This window comes from Gouania willdenowi, chromosome 1, assembly GCF_900634775.1.
Source record: "Gouania willdenowi chromosome 1, fGouWil2.1, whole genome shotgun sequence".
NCBI classification, from domain to species: domain Eukaryota; kingdom Metazoa; phylum Chordata; class Actinopteri; order Blenniiformes; family Gobiesocidae; genus Gouania; species Gouania willdenowi.
Genome location: NC_041044.1, coordinates 30855940 through 30873325, shown reverse-complemented (window position 1 = coordinate 30873325; position 17386 = coordinate 30855940). Strand labels below are relative to the sequence as shown.

General features: G+C 36.5%; 1 protein-coding gene across 1 annotated transcript in view; it reads right to left on the bottom strand.

Annotated features, from left to right (window-relative positions):
* The window catches only part of ctnna2 (catenin (cadherin-associated protein), alpha 2), a 342575-nt gene that overhangs the window by 32885 nt on the left and 292304 nt on the right, over positions 1-17386 (bottom strand). Inside the window, exons 11-12 of the mRNA XM_028456891.1 lie at positions 17195-17351; positions 16514-16714 (exon numbers count right to left, since the gene is read on the bottom strand). Coding sequence (XP_028312692.1) covers positions 16514-16714; positions 17195-17351 — 358 coding nt within the window. The remainder of the gene's footprint in view (positions 1-16513; positions 16715-17194; positions 17352-17386) is intronic.

The following is a 17386-nucleotide window of genomic DNA, read 5'->3' as shown; positions in this document are numbered from 1 at the left end:
AAACATTCCTCTGTCAAGCTAAGCTAAAGCTGTTAAAAATCTGGCACAACAGAAAAGCGTAAATACTACTAGTACTAATGCGCTTTTCTGTTGTCGGTGTAAAGTTTACATAAAAAAAATAATGTATGAGGCAAAACAAATGGGGACATGGGGTGTGGTTTGTAAATTTTCATTTGTCATTTTGTGTTTGTAAAAGAATAGTGAACATTGTGTGGAGTGACGGAGGAAGGTTGGTGGGGTCATTAATTATGTATTTATCAAGTTAAGGGGCAGAAATATAAGAATTGTATTCTTCTTACTGCTCCTTTCCAATCATGAAAATGTTTCATTTGGACTGTGATATTACAGTATTTGTTGATTTGCATTTTTATGAAAGGAACACGTAAATCAAAATAAAATAAAATGTAGTCGCATGTCGTGATTGTACAAAAAAACATAACCTGCAACAAACTACATCAACACTAGAGTTTTGAAGCACAATGTAAGAAAAGGAGAAATGTACAATAAGGACAAGTGCAGAAGAAATAGCATCACAATGTGGAATGATTACTGCAGCTGAAATGGTACGTCAACACCACAAAGTCAACATTGAGTCTATTATTAATCTCCACACTTACACGTACACCCACTGCTCTCATATGAACAGTATACACAACCAATTAACCTGTTTGCACTGAAGCTCTAACTGAAATTCAGAGAAAAAGAAAATAATAAAACGCTATTTTATTTTTTCCAAAACATGAAAGGCATTATGAAAAGTGTCTTTTTTTAATTTCATATATAAGTCACTTTAGTCCACCTAATGAAAAGCGTAAAATAGGCTTTCGGGAATTGCTGGGAAGGCGATTTAAATGGGGAAAATTTAAATGCTCTCCGAGCTCTTAATGGGCAAAGTTGCTGATGGTAAGGAGCAATTTTACTCATTCCGGTTGAAAAATGATGAAGGGAATTAAATGTGACCATATAGGAATTAAATCTTTTCACCCTCTACGCTTACACGTGACCAAAGTGGAAAGAACAATGAATGCTTAAAAACATCAAAGCAGCGATGGTGAAACCAGGGTGTATAATAGGATTAAAAAAAAAAGACAGCTCGACCGACACATAAAATTTAATTTCGTCAAAGGACATAAATAGAAAAAGCCACAATAAAATAAGGAAAAAAGGTATGTGATTGTATATACCGTATCATTGTCACATCTACCTTAGTATTTTTATGAGCAGCTGAAAGGTGCTATATAAAGGCTATATTCAGACTGCTTAAAAAAGCAAAGTTTCTTTTAACAAAGAATGATTCTTAAACAATTGCTTATAGATGACAAATTGAGGCATTACATGTAAAAATCAATAAACCAATAACCATCCAGCCAGTGCTTGTGCCTGAAGTGCTGGTACAAGAAAAAAAGCTTTAGCGTAGTAAAGCAATGATTGTTGTTATGCTATAGAAAAGCTTCTCAAGGAGTTCATTACAACCTTAAAATACATCTGTTGGCAGTGAAACACATCTGTTGATAGATCTGCTCCATCTGATCAGAAACATACATAGAATGAATAAGATACACCATTGGGCAGGACCAACCACTGTGTTCACCTTTTCCCAAAATACATGTTACTCACTCACTCAGGCATGATCTACCAATAAAGCCTGCTCTATGTTACACTATTACACCTAAATGTATGCTGTAAAGATGCACAGCATTAACAACAGTTGGGTAGTAACTTAAACATTTTATTGTATTTTTTTATTTCATGACTCATTTCTAACCAAGCCTAATTGACAAAGACTGTGGAATTGGACTTTTTTTTCTTCCTGGCAGCCCTTTATACAGTTTTGTTGCCTGTGTGACCAATTTTTGACTAGGTAATAAAGTATTTATGATCTGACTTTAATATTAATGTCATGTATAGAGAGCCGGCCATAACAACTACCAACAAGGACCCCACTGAGGCAACTAAACATTGATTATCTCACTATAGTAGTGTCTGTCAAAAGGTTGGATGTATTGGCCAGTCGAAGTCCAGCCAGGTCCTAAAGCTGATATTTTACATTTATAGAAAAATGAAGTTAATGGATATCAGAAGCTTGAGTTTGTCGTGGATAGGAAGTGGATTGAAAGCATTCATAACACATGAGTATTGTTAAGGTTTTGCTGGTATTCAGGGTTGCACTTTAAGCCAGAGAAGTTACAGGGACTTCTAAGGAAAACTCAGCATTCACATAATGAAAAGCACATTGAAAGGCCTTGTGTAATAAATGTGCGATGCAAAAAATGCCATGTCTTGCCTATATCTGGCTTCAAAAACACAGACCACTAACTATATTTTAGAAATCGATCATATATTATTAAAGACGGTGGCAAGATTCATTTTTTAAAGGTCCCACACAAGGTTTCACCCATCTCCAATTATTTTAAGAACCCCAAAAACATAGTATTTGAGGTTTATTTTCCCAAACTCGCCTGTTTTCCAGAGTTTTAGCCTCTGAAAAGTCACTTTATGAGCAACTCTACACAAACAGGCTGATGGCCTAGTTATGCATATTCATGAGTGGGTGTGTCTGTAGACGGGACACTAATTTCCTCCTCCCTGGCCCGCCCTTCTCCCACCCACTCCGTAGCCGAGCACATGCTCAATGCGCACATTTGTGGGCGTGTCTGTTTACATGTCAATCACGGCAGAGAACTTCTTGGAGGCGCGGCTTATCCAGCACAGTGCCGCATCAAATTTGTCATCAAAGTGGGAACGTGTCATCAAATTGGAGCTCACCCTGCAGTAAGAAAGGAGCAAATCACCCTCTAACTAACAACTGAGGGAATCAATGAAAAAAACACTTTGGGCATGTGTATGAAGCCTAAATAGCACTTTATGATGTTTAAAGCACAGAAAAGTCCATTTAGTGTAACGTGGGCCCTTTAATACCTATCAAAATGTGCTGCACAGATGTAAGACCTTAGAAAGATTTTATTGTCTACGTTTACTAGAACAGGAAGTATGGACACAATATGAAGGTAGTTTCAATGTTGTGGTTCATTAGCTTAACACATACAGTGTTATTACTGGTTGGGTCCCCCACACTGTGATGATAGGTTAAACTGTTTCACCTCTATCCTTATATCATCCAGCTGCTTGCATAGCATTGTTCTTCGTCAAATGTTTCCCTCTTTACTCGTGCACTACTAGACCTCACCTCCTCTCCCATACTTTCACCATCTGCTTTCCATTCTATTTGCACAGCTAAAGAAGCAGACATGATACCGTAGACCACCAACAAGATGCCCTCAGGCCTGTTCTAACAGCAGCATTAGTCATCAATTAGATCTCTCTGAAATCTGATTTTCTTGCCAGGTTTCAAACTCACAAAGATAAATACAGATAATCTTTCAATGTTTTTTTCTCACTGAGAGATTGTAGCAAGTGTTTCTGAGTGTCGCAGATTTGGTGTATGGGTTATGATAAGATATGTTAGTGGATTTTTGTAAAATATCACATAATTGTTAAACTGTACAAATCCTATATGTTTTATGATTAGTTAAAGTTGTAATTTAGGGGATAGTAAAAAAGGAACATGATGATTTTCTGTGAAATGTAACAAAAAGGAATCAATTGCATACACTTGGAGAAATTAAGTGTTGCATGATGAAACCGCAATACCTTGTTGCGCAATATATCGTCCCGTAACCCCAACTGTTCCACAGACTCTACACTGTTGCTTAGGGAAGGGTTAAATACAGTAAGAATTTCTTATATGTTCAACACGAGCTTACGTAGAAATGCGACACAGTCACGAATATAATTGTTTCACCACGATTTTCACTTTCTTTTCGTGCCGCGCGACACGACTTTTGAAACTCAGTGTGTTTCGATTGGAAGTTATGTTGTGCAACTGCATCTTATTATAAGCATCTTATATTGAGAAATTTATCAAAGTCCATTACGTAAGAATGGGCTGGTATTTACCAGTAATTATGTAACAATAAAGTAATCATTTTTTTCAACTAATTAACGCAATTTGAGAAAGTGCTAAAATCTGATGACCATTTATATTGTAAACTAATTTATTTTTCTTTTCTATTCTTTTATTTTTATCTCGGCGTAAACATATGTTGGCAGACGGTGCTACTCCTGTGAGTGTATTCTGAATAAAGATCTAGAAAAGGATCCTGACAGCTATTATTTCAGTGGTAGGCAGTATAAAGTGTCTTTGCTTTTTATCTCTTGTTGCACCTCTATTTAGCGGATTTGATCTACTGATTTACAGGCATGACATGTAGGTGGCATGTGTGGCATTACTCACAGCGAAACCCTTGCTAAATCCTTCACTGTGGCTGGATGTAATAACAAGGAGCAATACGACCCAACCTTCACTATAGGGCACACGGACATGGGCCATATATCAGTGTTTTAATCAAACCTCTCTAGGCTACACATTAATGATCAACTTTAAAATGTGTCCCCCTTTTTTAAGGAGAAGATTAGTTTAAACACAGGATGTAAGTGGACAGAGTGGGTGCACCAGGGTTGGAAGAGGAAGAGTGAGAAAAGAGAGCAAAGCCATAACCACTTTCCCATTAGGCTATTGATTTTTCACCCTCTCAAGGACACACTTCAATTCTGGGCCCATGTGTAGACTGTCTGTCAGGAATCTATGGCTAAGCTTTACACAGAAGAGTTGTGTGCTTTGGCAGCCTGTATTTGGCCTGGCTATAAATCGGACCACACTCAATATGAGAAAGAAGGATGGGAAAATTGAGACAAGGTCAGGGGGCATGTTGTCCTGATGATTGCAGCATCAATGTGGCAGCTGTCAGACGTACAGACAAGACAGTGGTTGTGACTGGCATGAGTTGCCTTCAGCATAAACACAGGGGCAACATAATAATAATAAAAAAAAAGCAATGACGCCAACTCAATTGACACAATCTTGGTCATTGGCTGAATGTTTCACACATGCGCACTCTGCCAAGAAATGTAGAAAACAGGGGGTGACTACGCCAATGGATTCCGCTAAAATCCTTGCTCAGATCGCTTTGAGAAATCCTCTGTGACAGTAATTGATTTTTTGGTAGAGTCTCGTTAATTGGACTCAGTACCCTCTAAAGGTATGTGTGGTCCTATCTCCTCTGCCTTTGTTCAGCTACACTTAATCATCTTTCCTTCAGCTATAGATTTCTTCTCGACTGTGTTCAAATCCATAAGACAACGGATCTGTAAGGACTGAGAGGAAAAGCAGGCGAAAGTTAACAAGGATCAATAAGTGCTTTATGGCTGAGATCAGATGTGCATGGTAGACCTTAAAAACCCCAACTGACAATAAGAGGGGAACAGGAATGAAAAACAAAATAGCTCTTCATCAAAAAGAAAAATTGAGCCAATGAAACGCTGGCCTAAGACAGGCGGCACTTTCCCCACTTTAATAGCTCAATTAGCATTTAGAATTGAAGATGGGGACCTGCTTACAAATTTAGAGGATTGTTGCTTTGGAGTGAACTTTATTATCTTCAAACCCACTACTTAAGTATGCATCCAATTTCTTGTTTTCTCCCACTTTAGGTTGTTAGCTGTAAGACGCTGAAATAGTAGAGTTCATAAGTACCGCTGAGATTCCGTCTAATTTGTATACCCTGCTGGTTAGAAAAGGCAGAGAAGAAAGACAAAGTGGTGATTTTAATTGACGACATTGGCTTAACACAAGAGGGTCACATTTAAAAAAAAAAAATCATAATGTGTGCGCTTTATCAAAATCCAAACTGTACTGTTTGAGAGAAGGATTGGTTTAAGGTCACTTCACAACAAGAGCTTGCATTTCTGTGTAATGTCAAAAAATTAGAAAGCCTTAAAACTTATATTTACAAGTGTATATCCTTATCGCAAGTTTCTCAAATGTAATAAAATACAATTATCTTGAACCTGATTATGATGCATCCTCTTTCATCAATATTGCATTGGTTTATTAAATATAAATCCAACCACTTAAGCATATACTTATTGGGAGATAGGAAGTACAGAACAAGAACCCACATCTGGGCAATGAAACAATAAACCCACAGAGAAACAGTTGCTGTTCTGTCCAGTTTAAGCCTAATCACTCAGAATGTACTTTGATTCCAGGAAGAAAATACTTCACGAAGGCTCCAAGCAGAAATTATAACAAAGTGACAAAAAACATTATCAAAAGATAAACAGATGGTTTAAAAGTAAAATATAGTTAAACACAGAGACCAAGACACATGTTGTATTTACACAAGAATAATAGATGAGGATCAAAAACAAATATAAGTACAACTATAATACAAATATACAAGTCAGGGTTGGGGTCAATTATAATTGTAATTGCATAATTGAAAATTAATTACAATTATGGTTACAATTATTAATGTAATTGAAATTTTAGCAATCTGTCGCTGTCGTAATCGTAAGTACATTGTAACTGACTTTAGATAATAGACTTTGTAATTGTAATTGCCATGAAAATTCTACAAAAAATGTCAATTATAATAAAATGCAAAACTGGGGAACCATGTTACAGTTGTATGTACATTTCTACACGTATGTAGTTAACAATCATTAAAATCCAGTATGTTTCATATCAAGGTTTCCCACATTGTGCTATTTAAAAATAAATACATACATATAAAATTGAGGGGTATACTGACACAAAAAAAGCTCAGATGCCAACTTCAATAATGTTAAAACCTATATTCTCATTGATTAGGAAGCCTAACAAGGTAACCGATAGATAGGAAAGAATTTAGATGATAGATATTTATTTTAGGTCCTGTTATCATAAGAGATGCTAAGAGAAAGCTAACACAAGAAGCTGGTTAACTTTTATGAGGTTATTTATTTCAAGTTCAGGACTTGTGATTAATTGTAATTGAAATTTAGTAATTGAGAATGTAATTGTAATTGACTTTCTAAAGATAAAAAATGTAAATGTAATTGTAATTGGAAAAAATGCTGGTCACTGTAATCGTAAATTGAATTGTAATTGAACATGGACATTTGAAGACATACTGCAGTTGTAACTGCAAAATTTAATTGACCCCAAACCTGATACAAGTATAGTCCGTAACTCCAAACTACAATCGTTGAAGGCCCTTTGTCAAAGTGAAGAGTTGTGAAGTTTGATGGCCAAAGTCAGGGATGCACACTAATACTCACAGTGTTACAAAATATATTTTAAAAATATGAAAGATACATAAAGAAATTTAACAAAAGTTCACTTTTCAATGAGTAACCCAGTGGTGTCCAAACAATCTCACCAGTCAATCAGTAAAATAGAAGGTTTACAAAGCTTGTGGGTTTGAGCTGCACAAACACAGCATATGGCATTAGTCAGCTGAACCCTTTACTGACACATTCCCATATGATGTAGTATCGCCTGTAGCACTGCATAAGCTTGCCAATAAATTGGGTGTAAAGTATAAAGTCTGTCTTCCAAGACTCCAACAAGAGGAAAATAACACTGATTTTATACTAAATAATTAATGAACAAATTTAAAAAAGTAACTAAACCCTGAGGTTGTGGCTGACGTGCGTCTAGGCTGGAAATGAAAAAAAACGCCTTGATTATGGGCGGGGCAAATGGAGTGTTTAGGACACAGTTTATTCTATAAAATATCTATAGAACAATCAATGCGATGCTAACTACCTAGTGACAGCCATTTTCAGAATTTCTACCCCCTCAGTGCCGTTTTTGAGCATTTTGACTGATTTTTAAAGACCCATAGAATATTTTGTACTATGACTATCTGAGATCTGACACCAGATTCTGAAAAATTGAATCCTCTACTTTCGTTTTGTTTCTGGCTTCTTTCATTCTCCTGTAATTAGCCATCGAACAGAGAGCAAGCAGCGATAGAGTAAGTTTTACACAAATCTTCAGTGTCAGAGCAAAAAGCTGAGAAAACCGCCTTTTTCTGCCAAACTTCAAAGCTTTTTTTTTTGCTTTAGTGACATCTCTAACATCTGAACATTGTTTCCTTATATAAAACAATGAATGTATTTCTTACTGTATTCTGGCATTCCTCCAAGTTTCTCTCCCGTTAGTCTGAACACACGCAACTTCCTCTTCCTCCCGGACTAAAGGTCCACACATGCTCTGGTCGGATGTGCGTTGCTGTGCGCTGGTGGGAACATCGACATCATCTCTCGTAGCGCCATTTTCTGTCTCATAAACTAATTTCCTCTCCATCTGAGCTTTGCATCCAAAGGTGCACTGCTGCCACCTATATGTCACCTGCTATTTTGCTATCTGGCTCGCAGTTGAGGCCCACCCTCCCACACAGACATAATTTATTCTTCCTCCCGACATGCAGCGCTGACCCGGTTAGTTGATGGTTTTATCTCACGATTGCAACATTATCAATAATCTACTCAGGTCCACACATGTTCTGTGGTGCTGTGAGCTGCTGGATACTTTACAATATCACTTCATAGCGCCATAATCTCACTTGTTCCTCCTTCTCCCTCCCAGTTAATGGTAACATCAGTGGCTAATCTCACATCTAAAGGTGCACTGCTGCCACCTTCAGGGCACCAGTTGGTCACTACATCACCCTACAGCTTAGATATTTATGAGGGACCGCCGCCAGGGTGTATTCTAGTAATCTCCGTGAAAAAACGCAAATGACGAGTTTTCTCGTCAATGGCACTGAGTGAGTTAATACTGACTATACCTCTCTATTCACGATTCTCTTAATCCAACCTACTCATCACACATTGCAGTCGGCAGGTGCTAGTTTTTATAAAAGCGGCAGGGCCAACAGTGGTGGTTCGAAATGCATGAAGCCACCAAAACATCACAAACCTCCATTCTCAGCCAATAGCAAGATTTGATTGTAATAGCTGCGTTTGAACCCATAGAGGACAGTCACTCTTACATTTGTATAACAAAATACCAAATTGAAATGAGTTGGAGAAAATGTAATCAACAAAACTACTTTATACCCAAATACATTTGTTTTTGGCAGAAAAAAAGTGTTTTTAGGGTTTCTTTACTCTTTGAGGCTGAAACACGGAGACGTTTTAAACTATAATGGTCTTTACTTGATAATGTCACCAAGCCTGGACAATGAGTGAGGAAACAGATGAGAATCTACAGTGTAATTGTATTATTTTATTTCACTTTATTCATGTGAAGGCTACATCCAATTCAAGTGTGAGAAATATTATAATTATGTCTTAAGCTTCCTCATGTGAAAATGTTGGGTTGTTTCATCATAACTCTTTTGTGATGAGTGCCATGAGACTATTTATTTTTGCATTTCTCGTTAAAAAAAATAAAGGTGAATTTAATGAATTATTACTCAAACCTGTCTCATTTATTTTTACTTTAAGCCATTAAGACCTCTAATGTTACGTCCATATTTACATGGTAATGTAAGAAAATAGCAAGCATATCATGACCAAATTTGGAATTGATCTAATGTTGCTACATCAACAGTTCTCCCATGTAGCGCCAATAATGCTGACATAATGCTTTTGGATCTTGCTGACTCTTGAAACAAGTTCCTTGCTCTATGAAGGATTAATAGTTACACCAGCACTATCATAAAGTCCTCGGCTGTGACAAGGTTATGGTCATACCAAATTAACCTTAAGTGTGCATGAGACGTCGTTACTGGGCCTAATCAATTAATTACGTCAATCAATTAATCTGATATAAGCTATAATGGAACAGAATGGCTTAAGACACCATATTACTGGGCCTTCAAGTAGGCTATTACGACGCGGTAGAGCACCGAAAGAAGAGCTCAGACAGAAGTGTAAACATACAGTATATAACCTGCATTATGCTGGACTTCTAAGCTCCCAAAATGTGGATCAGATTGTGTCTCTAGATTTTCACAGCATATGAAAGTAATGAGCAAAACAAAAAACACAACACCTCAGTGAATGGACCCTAATAAGAGAAATAGAAAGCCGAGTGACAAAAAATAATAACATCAGGAAGATGGCAGCATAGGCTGATGTGAACAAGGGATAGTAGTAGAATATATTTATATGGGCAGGTAATTGCTAAATGACTTCGTTCCTTTCATCTTGTGCTTTGTTTTGTTCACCTTGTAGGCTGTGGATTTTTAGTGCATGTACAAGGATATATTTTGGGGGATTTTGTTAAGTTTTAGATTTTCCTTTAGCCGAAATACAGGAGATTTGTTTTTGTATAAAAACTCTAGAATGAACAGATCCATACTACTCAAGTGACCCCAGTGTCCCCCTCTGCGCACCTCATCACCAGGGGGAGCAGAACTTTCAGTCGCTCTTCTCCCCAGCTCTGGAACTCACTCCCTCCTGACCTCCGAAACGCAGATTCACTCACCACTTTCAAATCTCTAAACCCATATTTTTCAACTTGTCTTCTTCCTCTGATCAACATTATTCCACTGATCTTCCATTATTGTCCACCTTGTTTTTTCTTTTTTTTATTTTGTTCTCTACTGTTTTTTAATCTGTTTTTCTGTACGGTGACCTTGGGTACCTTGAAAAATGCCTTTAAGTGTATTATTATTATTATTATAAGTTCATGTTAAACACATTAAACAATTAGAGCACACAGAAAGGCTTGGAAGAAATTTCTTTCAACATCTATCTATAAAAGCAAGGGAGGTCTGTGTGTGTAACGGACCACCATTTAGTCTGGTTACAGTCTGTGTCACGATACCCGTCCATTGGGTGGTAGTGACTGCAGTGTTGAGTCAGATCAGTAAACGGTTAGACAGGCACACACAATAAACGACAACAAAAAATATGAAAATGACTCAAAATACACAAAACTAAATATTTATACAAAAATGACACAAAAGACAACACAGAAAAACACACCAAACGACAACAAAAACATGAAAATGACTCAAAATACACTAAACTAAATACTTATAATCCCACATGAAAGCATACTTCCGACGGGCACTATACATTACAGAAAAAAACATCACACGGAAAAATATATAAAAATGAGTTAAAAATAAACCAGGGAAATTGCACACGCTATGGGGTAATTGAGGAACCAACCCGACATACAGTAGCTGACTAAAATTTCATGAAGATCGGTCAATTACAAACCGAGATATGAATTATGGAAATTTTGTTAATGATTAGCGATAGGGATTTTTCTTTAAAATTATTATTTAAAATTTAATGGGATCTTTCAAGGTATGAGGTTTATCTTTGGTTGAAAGTTTGTGAAAATACTTTAAATACTTTTGACGCTATCTGACAAACAGACAAACAAAAAAAAATAAAATTCTCTGCATAGTAACACAGCCTGGCATGCCAAGGTTTTTATGGTCTTTGGTTTTATCATCAAACTATCACATTCCAGCTAAATGACTGATACATTAACAATCTGTAACATGTTAATGTGTTTAATATTTGAAGAATCATTTTGTTTAACCATTATACGCTTTTTTCATAGTTTCCCAAAGTGTACTTTTTACGTGAATTCAGACAGACATTAATGAAAATGTTCTCATTTACAACACGACCAAAGATCTAAAACAACAAACAAAAATCCAATATTTATTTGGAAGTTGTGCATTCGATTTTTTTTATGCATTACAAATATTAATATTTAAAATATAGTGGACAAAATGTGACAAAGTAAAGCTTTAAGCAGTAATAGTCGCTGACATTTACTGGTCTTTTTTTCCCTCTGGGCTCACTAAAGGGATACCCACTCATCCCTAAAGACATTCAATGAATGACCCAAGATGACTTAACTTGTTAATAGCCTCTGTGTCCTCTCCCTGTCACACATTATTTCTGCTTGCAACTCACTGTTTAAGTCACTACTTAAGAAACTTTGGGATTCTGTTTACGTACTTAAGTCTGGCTAAAGATTTAGTGCTTCTTGGATGACTATCCTAGTAGCTTGTTCTTGCTGAATCACTTCACTTACTTGCTACATTTTTTTTTTTTTAGATTAATATCGTTGGAGGTGAGACCATGACTTTTCTAACAATTTATGTACTGAATAAAGAGCCTTAAGTATTTCTCAAAATACAAAAAGAAAGGAAAAAAATCAGATTGCATGCAGTGTGGGACTATCTCTTGGCTATGGACACAATAGTGGTGCCTTGTAGCACAAAGGCACAGTTAACTAAACAAATAATCAAAAGCAATTCTGGCTCATTACATCTTGAAACTCTACACTTTACTTTTCATTGTATTCTCACAGTTTAAACACTTTCTTGCCAAAGGTAAATCTAAACTTTATCACCACAAAAAATATTAAAGCAAACAATTTTCTCCTGGCAACTGATAAACTCACACCAAAACATCAGAAGGTAATGTTTGCAATGCTTTAAAGTAGCAGTAGGATTACGTGTGCTGTTAGGGGCATACTTGATTAATTGATTTCCAAGTTAATTAGACTATTTTCCTCATTATTTTGAAAGACACGGGGACACTGATTCCCATTTGTCAACCACTTTGTTGCCGAGATGTAGTAGCTACTAGATTTCACTTTGACATAATGACACATTTGACTGCAGAATATTTTGTTTCAAGGATATTTCATAAAACGGACATTTGCACAGGTGGCTTATGTATCAGAGCGCCACACTTCAACTCACAGCGCTCCCGAGAGCGACATATTCCTTCACTAATGTTTTTAGAAAGAGGTGATTCTACACATAGATAGGATTCTTTGGAAGGGTACCTCAATAGTTTAGTAAAATATATATATAGGAGGTAGTTAAAAGCCCTGTTTGTCCACCTGCCTTTGTTCCAGACAAACTCAGGCCTCCGGGAGTTGATATAGATGCAATACACACACCAGGGTTGGGGTCAATTATAATTGTAATCGTGTAATTAATAATTAATTACAATTATAATTGTAGCTGTCACTGAAAACATCTGTTGCTGTTGTAGTCATAAACTAATTGCAATTGCGTTCAGATAATTCACTTTGTAATTGTAATTGGCATGGAAATTATATAAAAACTACAATTTCATTAAAATGCTAAACTGGGGAACCATGTTATAGTTCTATGGCTTACACATAGGTAGTTAACAATTAGTAAAATATGTTTCATGTCAAGTTTTCCCACTACATTTCAGTTCACTTAGGATCATTTTACCTTTTTATTTTACATAATATAGAATTTAGTGGTATACTGACAGAAAAAAGGCTCAGACGCCCACACCAAAGACATCAATACCAATGGTTTTATGGATAAGGAAGCTAACCAAGAGATAAAAAACAAAGTGAATGAAAGATAATATTTTTTGTGTATTTTACAGCTGATTTAAGACATGGGTCAAAACCGACAGGTGATGTTAACAGAAAGCTAACACAAGAGGAGGGCGATCCGATCGCCATCAGACATTCCTGCACAGCTGCTCCAACGCCAGTCAACCCCGATGACAGAGGCTCCACTACAGCCAGTTGTGATCTACTGATCTATTCAAAAAAGATGGTGTCCATCCAAATTTAGATGGAGCGCAAATGCTAAAATCAAATTTATGGTCTATGATTCAGAGCTCTGCACGTGCATGACTAGCTGAGAATAAACAAGCAGCTAGAGACACCTCCATAGATAAGCCCCCTACTCAAAGCACAGAGCAGTAGAGGAGTTAACCATAAAATATAATCAAAATTAAAACTACAAACAGAACACAAAACAATGAAAAAACTATTAGATTTGGACTATTAAAGATCAAATCGCGTTCACCTTAATCTCTCTTAGTGAATGATCTTATAACTGACCATCAATAAGGTTTATTATGCCTCACAGAGACTTGGCTCAAAAATGAAGATTTTGTTGTTCTTAATAAAGCCAGCCCTCCCAGCTATGATAACCACCATATTCCCCGCGAGGGCGGTTGGGGAGGGAGAGTGGAAGCAGTTTTTCACTCTAGCTTATCAGTCACACCAAAAACCAAACTTAACCATAATGAAAATAAAATGAAATAAAAAAAACTCATACTGGTTATAGTTTACCGTCCTCCTGGTCCATATTCAGAGTTTCTCTTTGAATTCTCTGACTTTCTCACTGATCTGGCATTGAGCACTGATAAAGCTATTATAGTAAGTGACTTTAACAGCCTAAATAAATTATTTACCTCACTATTAGATTAAATTGGCTTTACCCAAAATGTAAACAAACAAACATATTATCTTAATTATGCCCAGGACCTTGTTCTAACATATGGATTATATATTGATCACCTGACAATATACCCTCAAAATAATAGTCTTTCAGATCATTTTTGTCATCCTTTAAATTCAGAATATCAGTTTGCTTAAACTCTGAGAGAAGAGTACACTATAGTAGATCACTGTCTGAAAAAGCTGCAGCTAGATTTAAAGATTTAGTTCCATCACTGCTTAACTCTGATCCATATGATATCTCAATAGAGAGTAGCTATCATTGTCTTACGACAGAGAAAATAGATGATTTTGTCATCATTGCAATGTTGTCACTGCACACAGCTTTGGATGCTGTTGCTCCGCTTAAAAAGAAGACGGTATGTCATAAAAAAAAGTTGCTCCTTAGTATAATTCTGAAATGCGTCTTTTAAAACAGGCATCGCGAGCATCGGAAAAGAAGTGTCTCTCTTCAAACATGGTAGAAGTTCATATTGCCTGGAGAAAGAGTTTGTTAGCTTATGAAAAAAAGCTCTTCACAAAGCTAGAACTTCCTTTTACTCAAATTTAATAGAGGAAAACATGAATAATCCTCGTTTTTATTCAACACTGTAGCTAGGCTCACCAAAAGCTCCAGCTCTGTTGAACCCTCTATTCCTGTCAACCTGAGCAGTAATGAATTCATCAACTTCTTTACTGATAAAATTCTGACAATTAGAAACAAAGCAAATGCCCCCCAATTGGTCTATCTGAACTGACCTCAATAGTTAGTGCTTCTAAACCAACGACCTGTCTTTTAGATTCATTCCCAACTCCACTATTTAAATACGTTTTTCCACTAATTAGCGCTAGTGTGGTGAACTGGATGAATACATCTCTAGTAACAGGTTATGTACTGCAGGCCTTCAAAAATGCTATAATCAAACCTCTCTTAAACAAACCTATCCCTGATCCAATTTCCCTTTTGTTTCCAAAATTCTTGAAAAAATCATTGCAGGTCAACTATGCAATCACCTACGTAGGAACAATTTTTACGAGAGCCTCTTAGCCTCACTCGCACACACTGAATAAATACTTGTATATGTGACCATTTTGGTCGCAGTCTCAAGCCCTGTCAAAGATAAATTATGAGAGCAAATAGTGTCTCTGTATGGCACCATGGCACCCAGCACCACAGTAAAAAACTCAATCAATCAATCAATCAATCTTTATTTGTGTAAACTTGAGCGTTATCTTTGATACTGACTCATCCTTTAACTCTCATATTAAGCAAATCTCAAGGACAGCCTTCTTTCACCTCTAATATCTCTAAAATCAGGAATATCTTGGCCCAGAGTGATGCTGAAAAACGAATCCATGCATTTGTTACATCTAGATTAGATTATTACAGCGGGTTGCTGTTCGAGTCTCACTCGGGCCAACACTAACCCCAATCCAATTTCTTGAAGTTGAATTTAATTGAATTTAATTATGTTTTATGAGCTTATTAAAGGCTCAGTAATTGTGATTAATTGAATTTGAACTTTAGTAATTGAAAACATGATTGTAATTGAAAAATATAATTGACCCCAACCCTGATACACACACATAGATGTGATATAAACTTGACAAATAACAATGTTTAGGAGTTCTACAAAAATGTTGAGAAATGCCAGCATGTATTTTCAAAGACACACTACATCTAAAGGACACTCGGCTCAGCAGCAGCTTATGTACACTACCTGTCAAAAGTTTTAAAACACCCTAATTTTTCCACTTATTTACTGCAATTCATGTCATGCAAGTCCAATGAATAACTTGAAATGCTACAAAGGTAAGTACTGAACAGCCAGAGGTTAAAAAAAAGGTTTGGTTACCCAAAACTGAAAAATAATGTACATTTCAGAATTATGCAATTCTTTTCAGAGAACACAAAGTGAGTTAACAATTTAAAGCTGTTCTGCAGCAATGAAGGTTGAATCAGCCTTGAAAGCTGGTGCTACTAATTCCTACAGGTGTTCCAACTTTTCTTGGTTACTTACAACCCCCTCTGTCAGCATAAAAGCAGTGTTGGAACACACTGTGGTACCAACCCTCATGAGCATCAGGTGAACAGTATTATTCATTGTTTCCATTATTTCTTTTTCAACTCAAATTGCTTATTTGTTCTATGCTTTCATTTCAGAGTGCAATGACACAATAAACTGAATAAGTTTTAGTAAAAACTGGAAAAAGTGTGGTGTTCTAAAACTTTTCACCAGTAGTGTATGTGCATCTGTTAGTCACTAATGATGCAAATACATGTGTAAGTCTGTGTGAGTGCGTGTGTGTGTGTCAGGCATCTATATGAATTAGCATTAGGGAAAAAAAGGACTTTTACCAGTATGTGGCTGCACAATTTGCATGATAAGGTGACGGGTTTAGTTCTGCAGCACTCACCAGTCTCAGACAACAGCTTAATGGACTCCAATACACGCTCGGTGTAGACCCCTGGTTCGTAGTTCTCCATCTCAGCGTTAATGATGTGGACCACACGTGCAGCTCGGCCGCGGATGGCTCCAGCAGTTCTGTCCAGAGTGTCTACATCTCCCTCTTGTAGCGCAATCACACATTTGTTGACATCTTCAAGAATGTGGTTCTCTTTTGGAACAGAGATAAACAGTGAACACACTTGAATAAAGTTATTCAACCCTCAGGAAAAATAACAGCCATGTAAAATAAAAATGGTAATACTCATACGTATAAACTATTGATGTAACGTGGTTCCTATCAGTGTTTTTTTTAGAGCTTATTTACTGTTACCTGCTTGGGAAATTTTCTTTATCAATAATATGAATTCATAATATTAAAACATAGAAGTTATACAACAACACTTTACTTGAAGTTTTATACATAAGGCTGTCATTATCTGTGATTAGCATGAATAAGGTGTCATGAAGGCTGTCATTAAGTGTCGTTTGTTAAACGCGTAATGTCAGCCTTTATGTATAAAACCTGAAGTAAAATGTTAACAAAATTTAGGGGGAAAAAAACTATTTTAGATTCTGTTAGTTCTTTTCTATTTATTTAAATCATCAGACCCAAAAAAATCATTGGCTATAGTTAAACAATGAATCGTACCTGACACAGAAAGAAAATCATCAACAGAAGTAATGTCATCCACAGCCTCGGTCAGGATGCGTACTTGCTTCTCCCACTGATCCTTAAAAACATCCATGTTGTCCTGAGCCACTTTGCTTTGGGGGCGAGCAGCCAGCGTGAGAGCGGCGTTGATAACCTATAAAAAGGTTGTTTTATTTTTGCAAGAATACA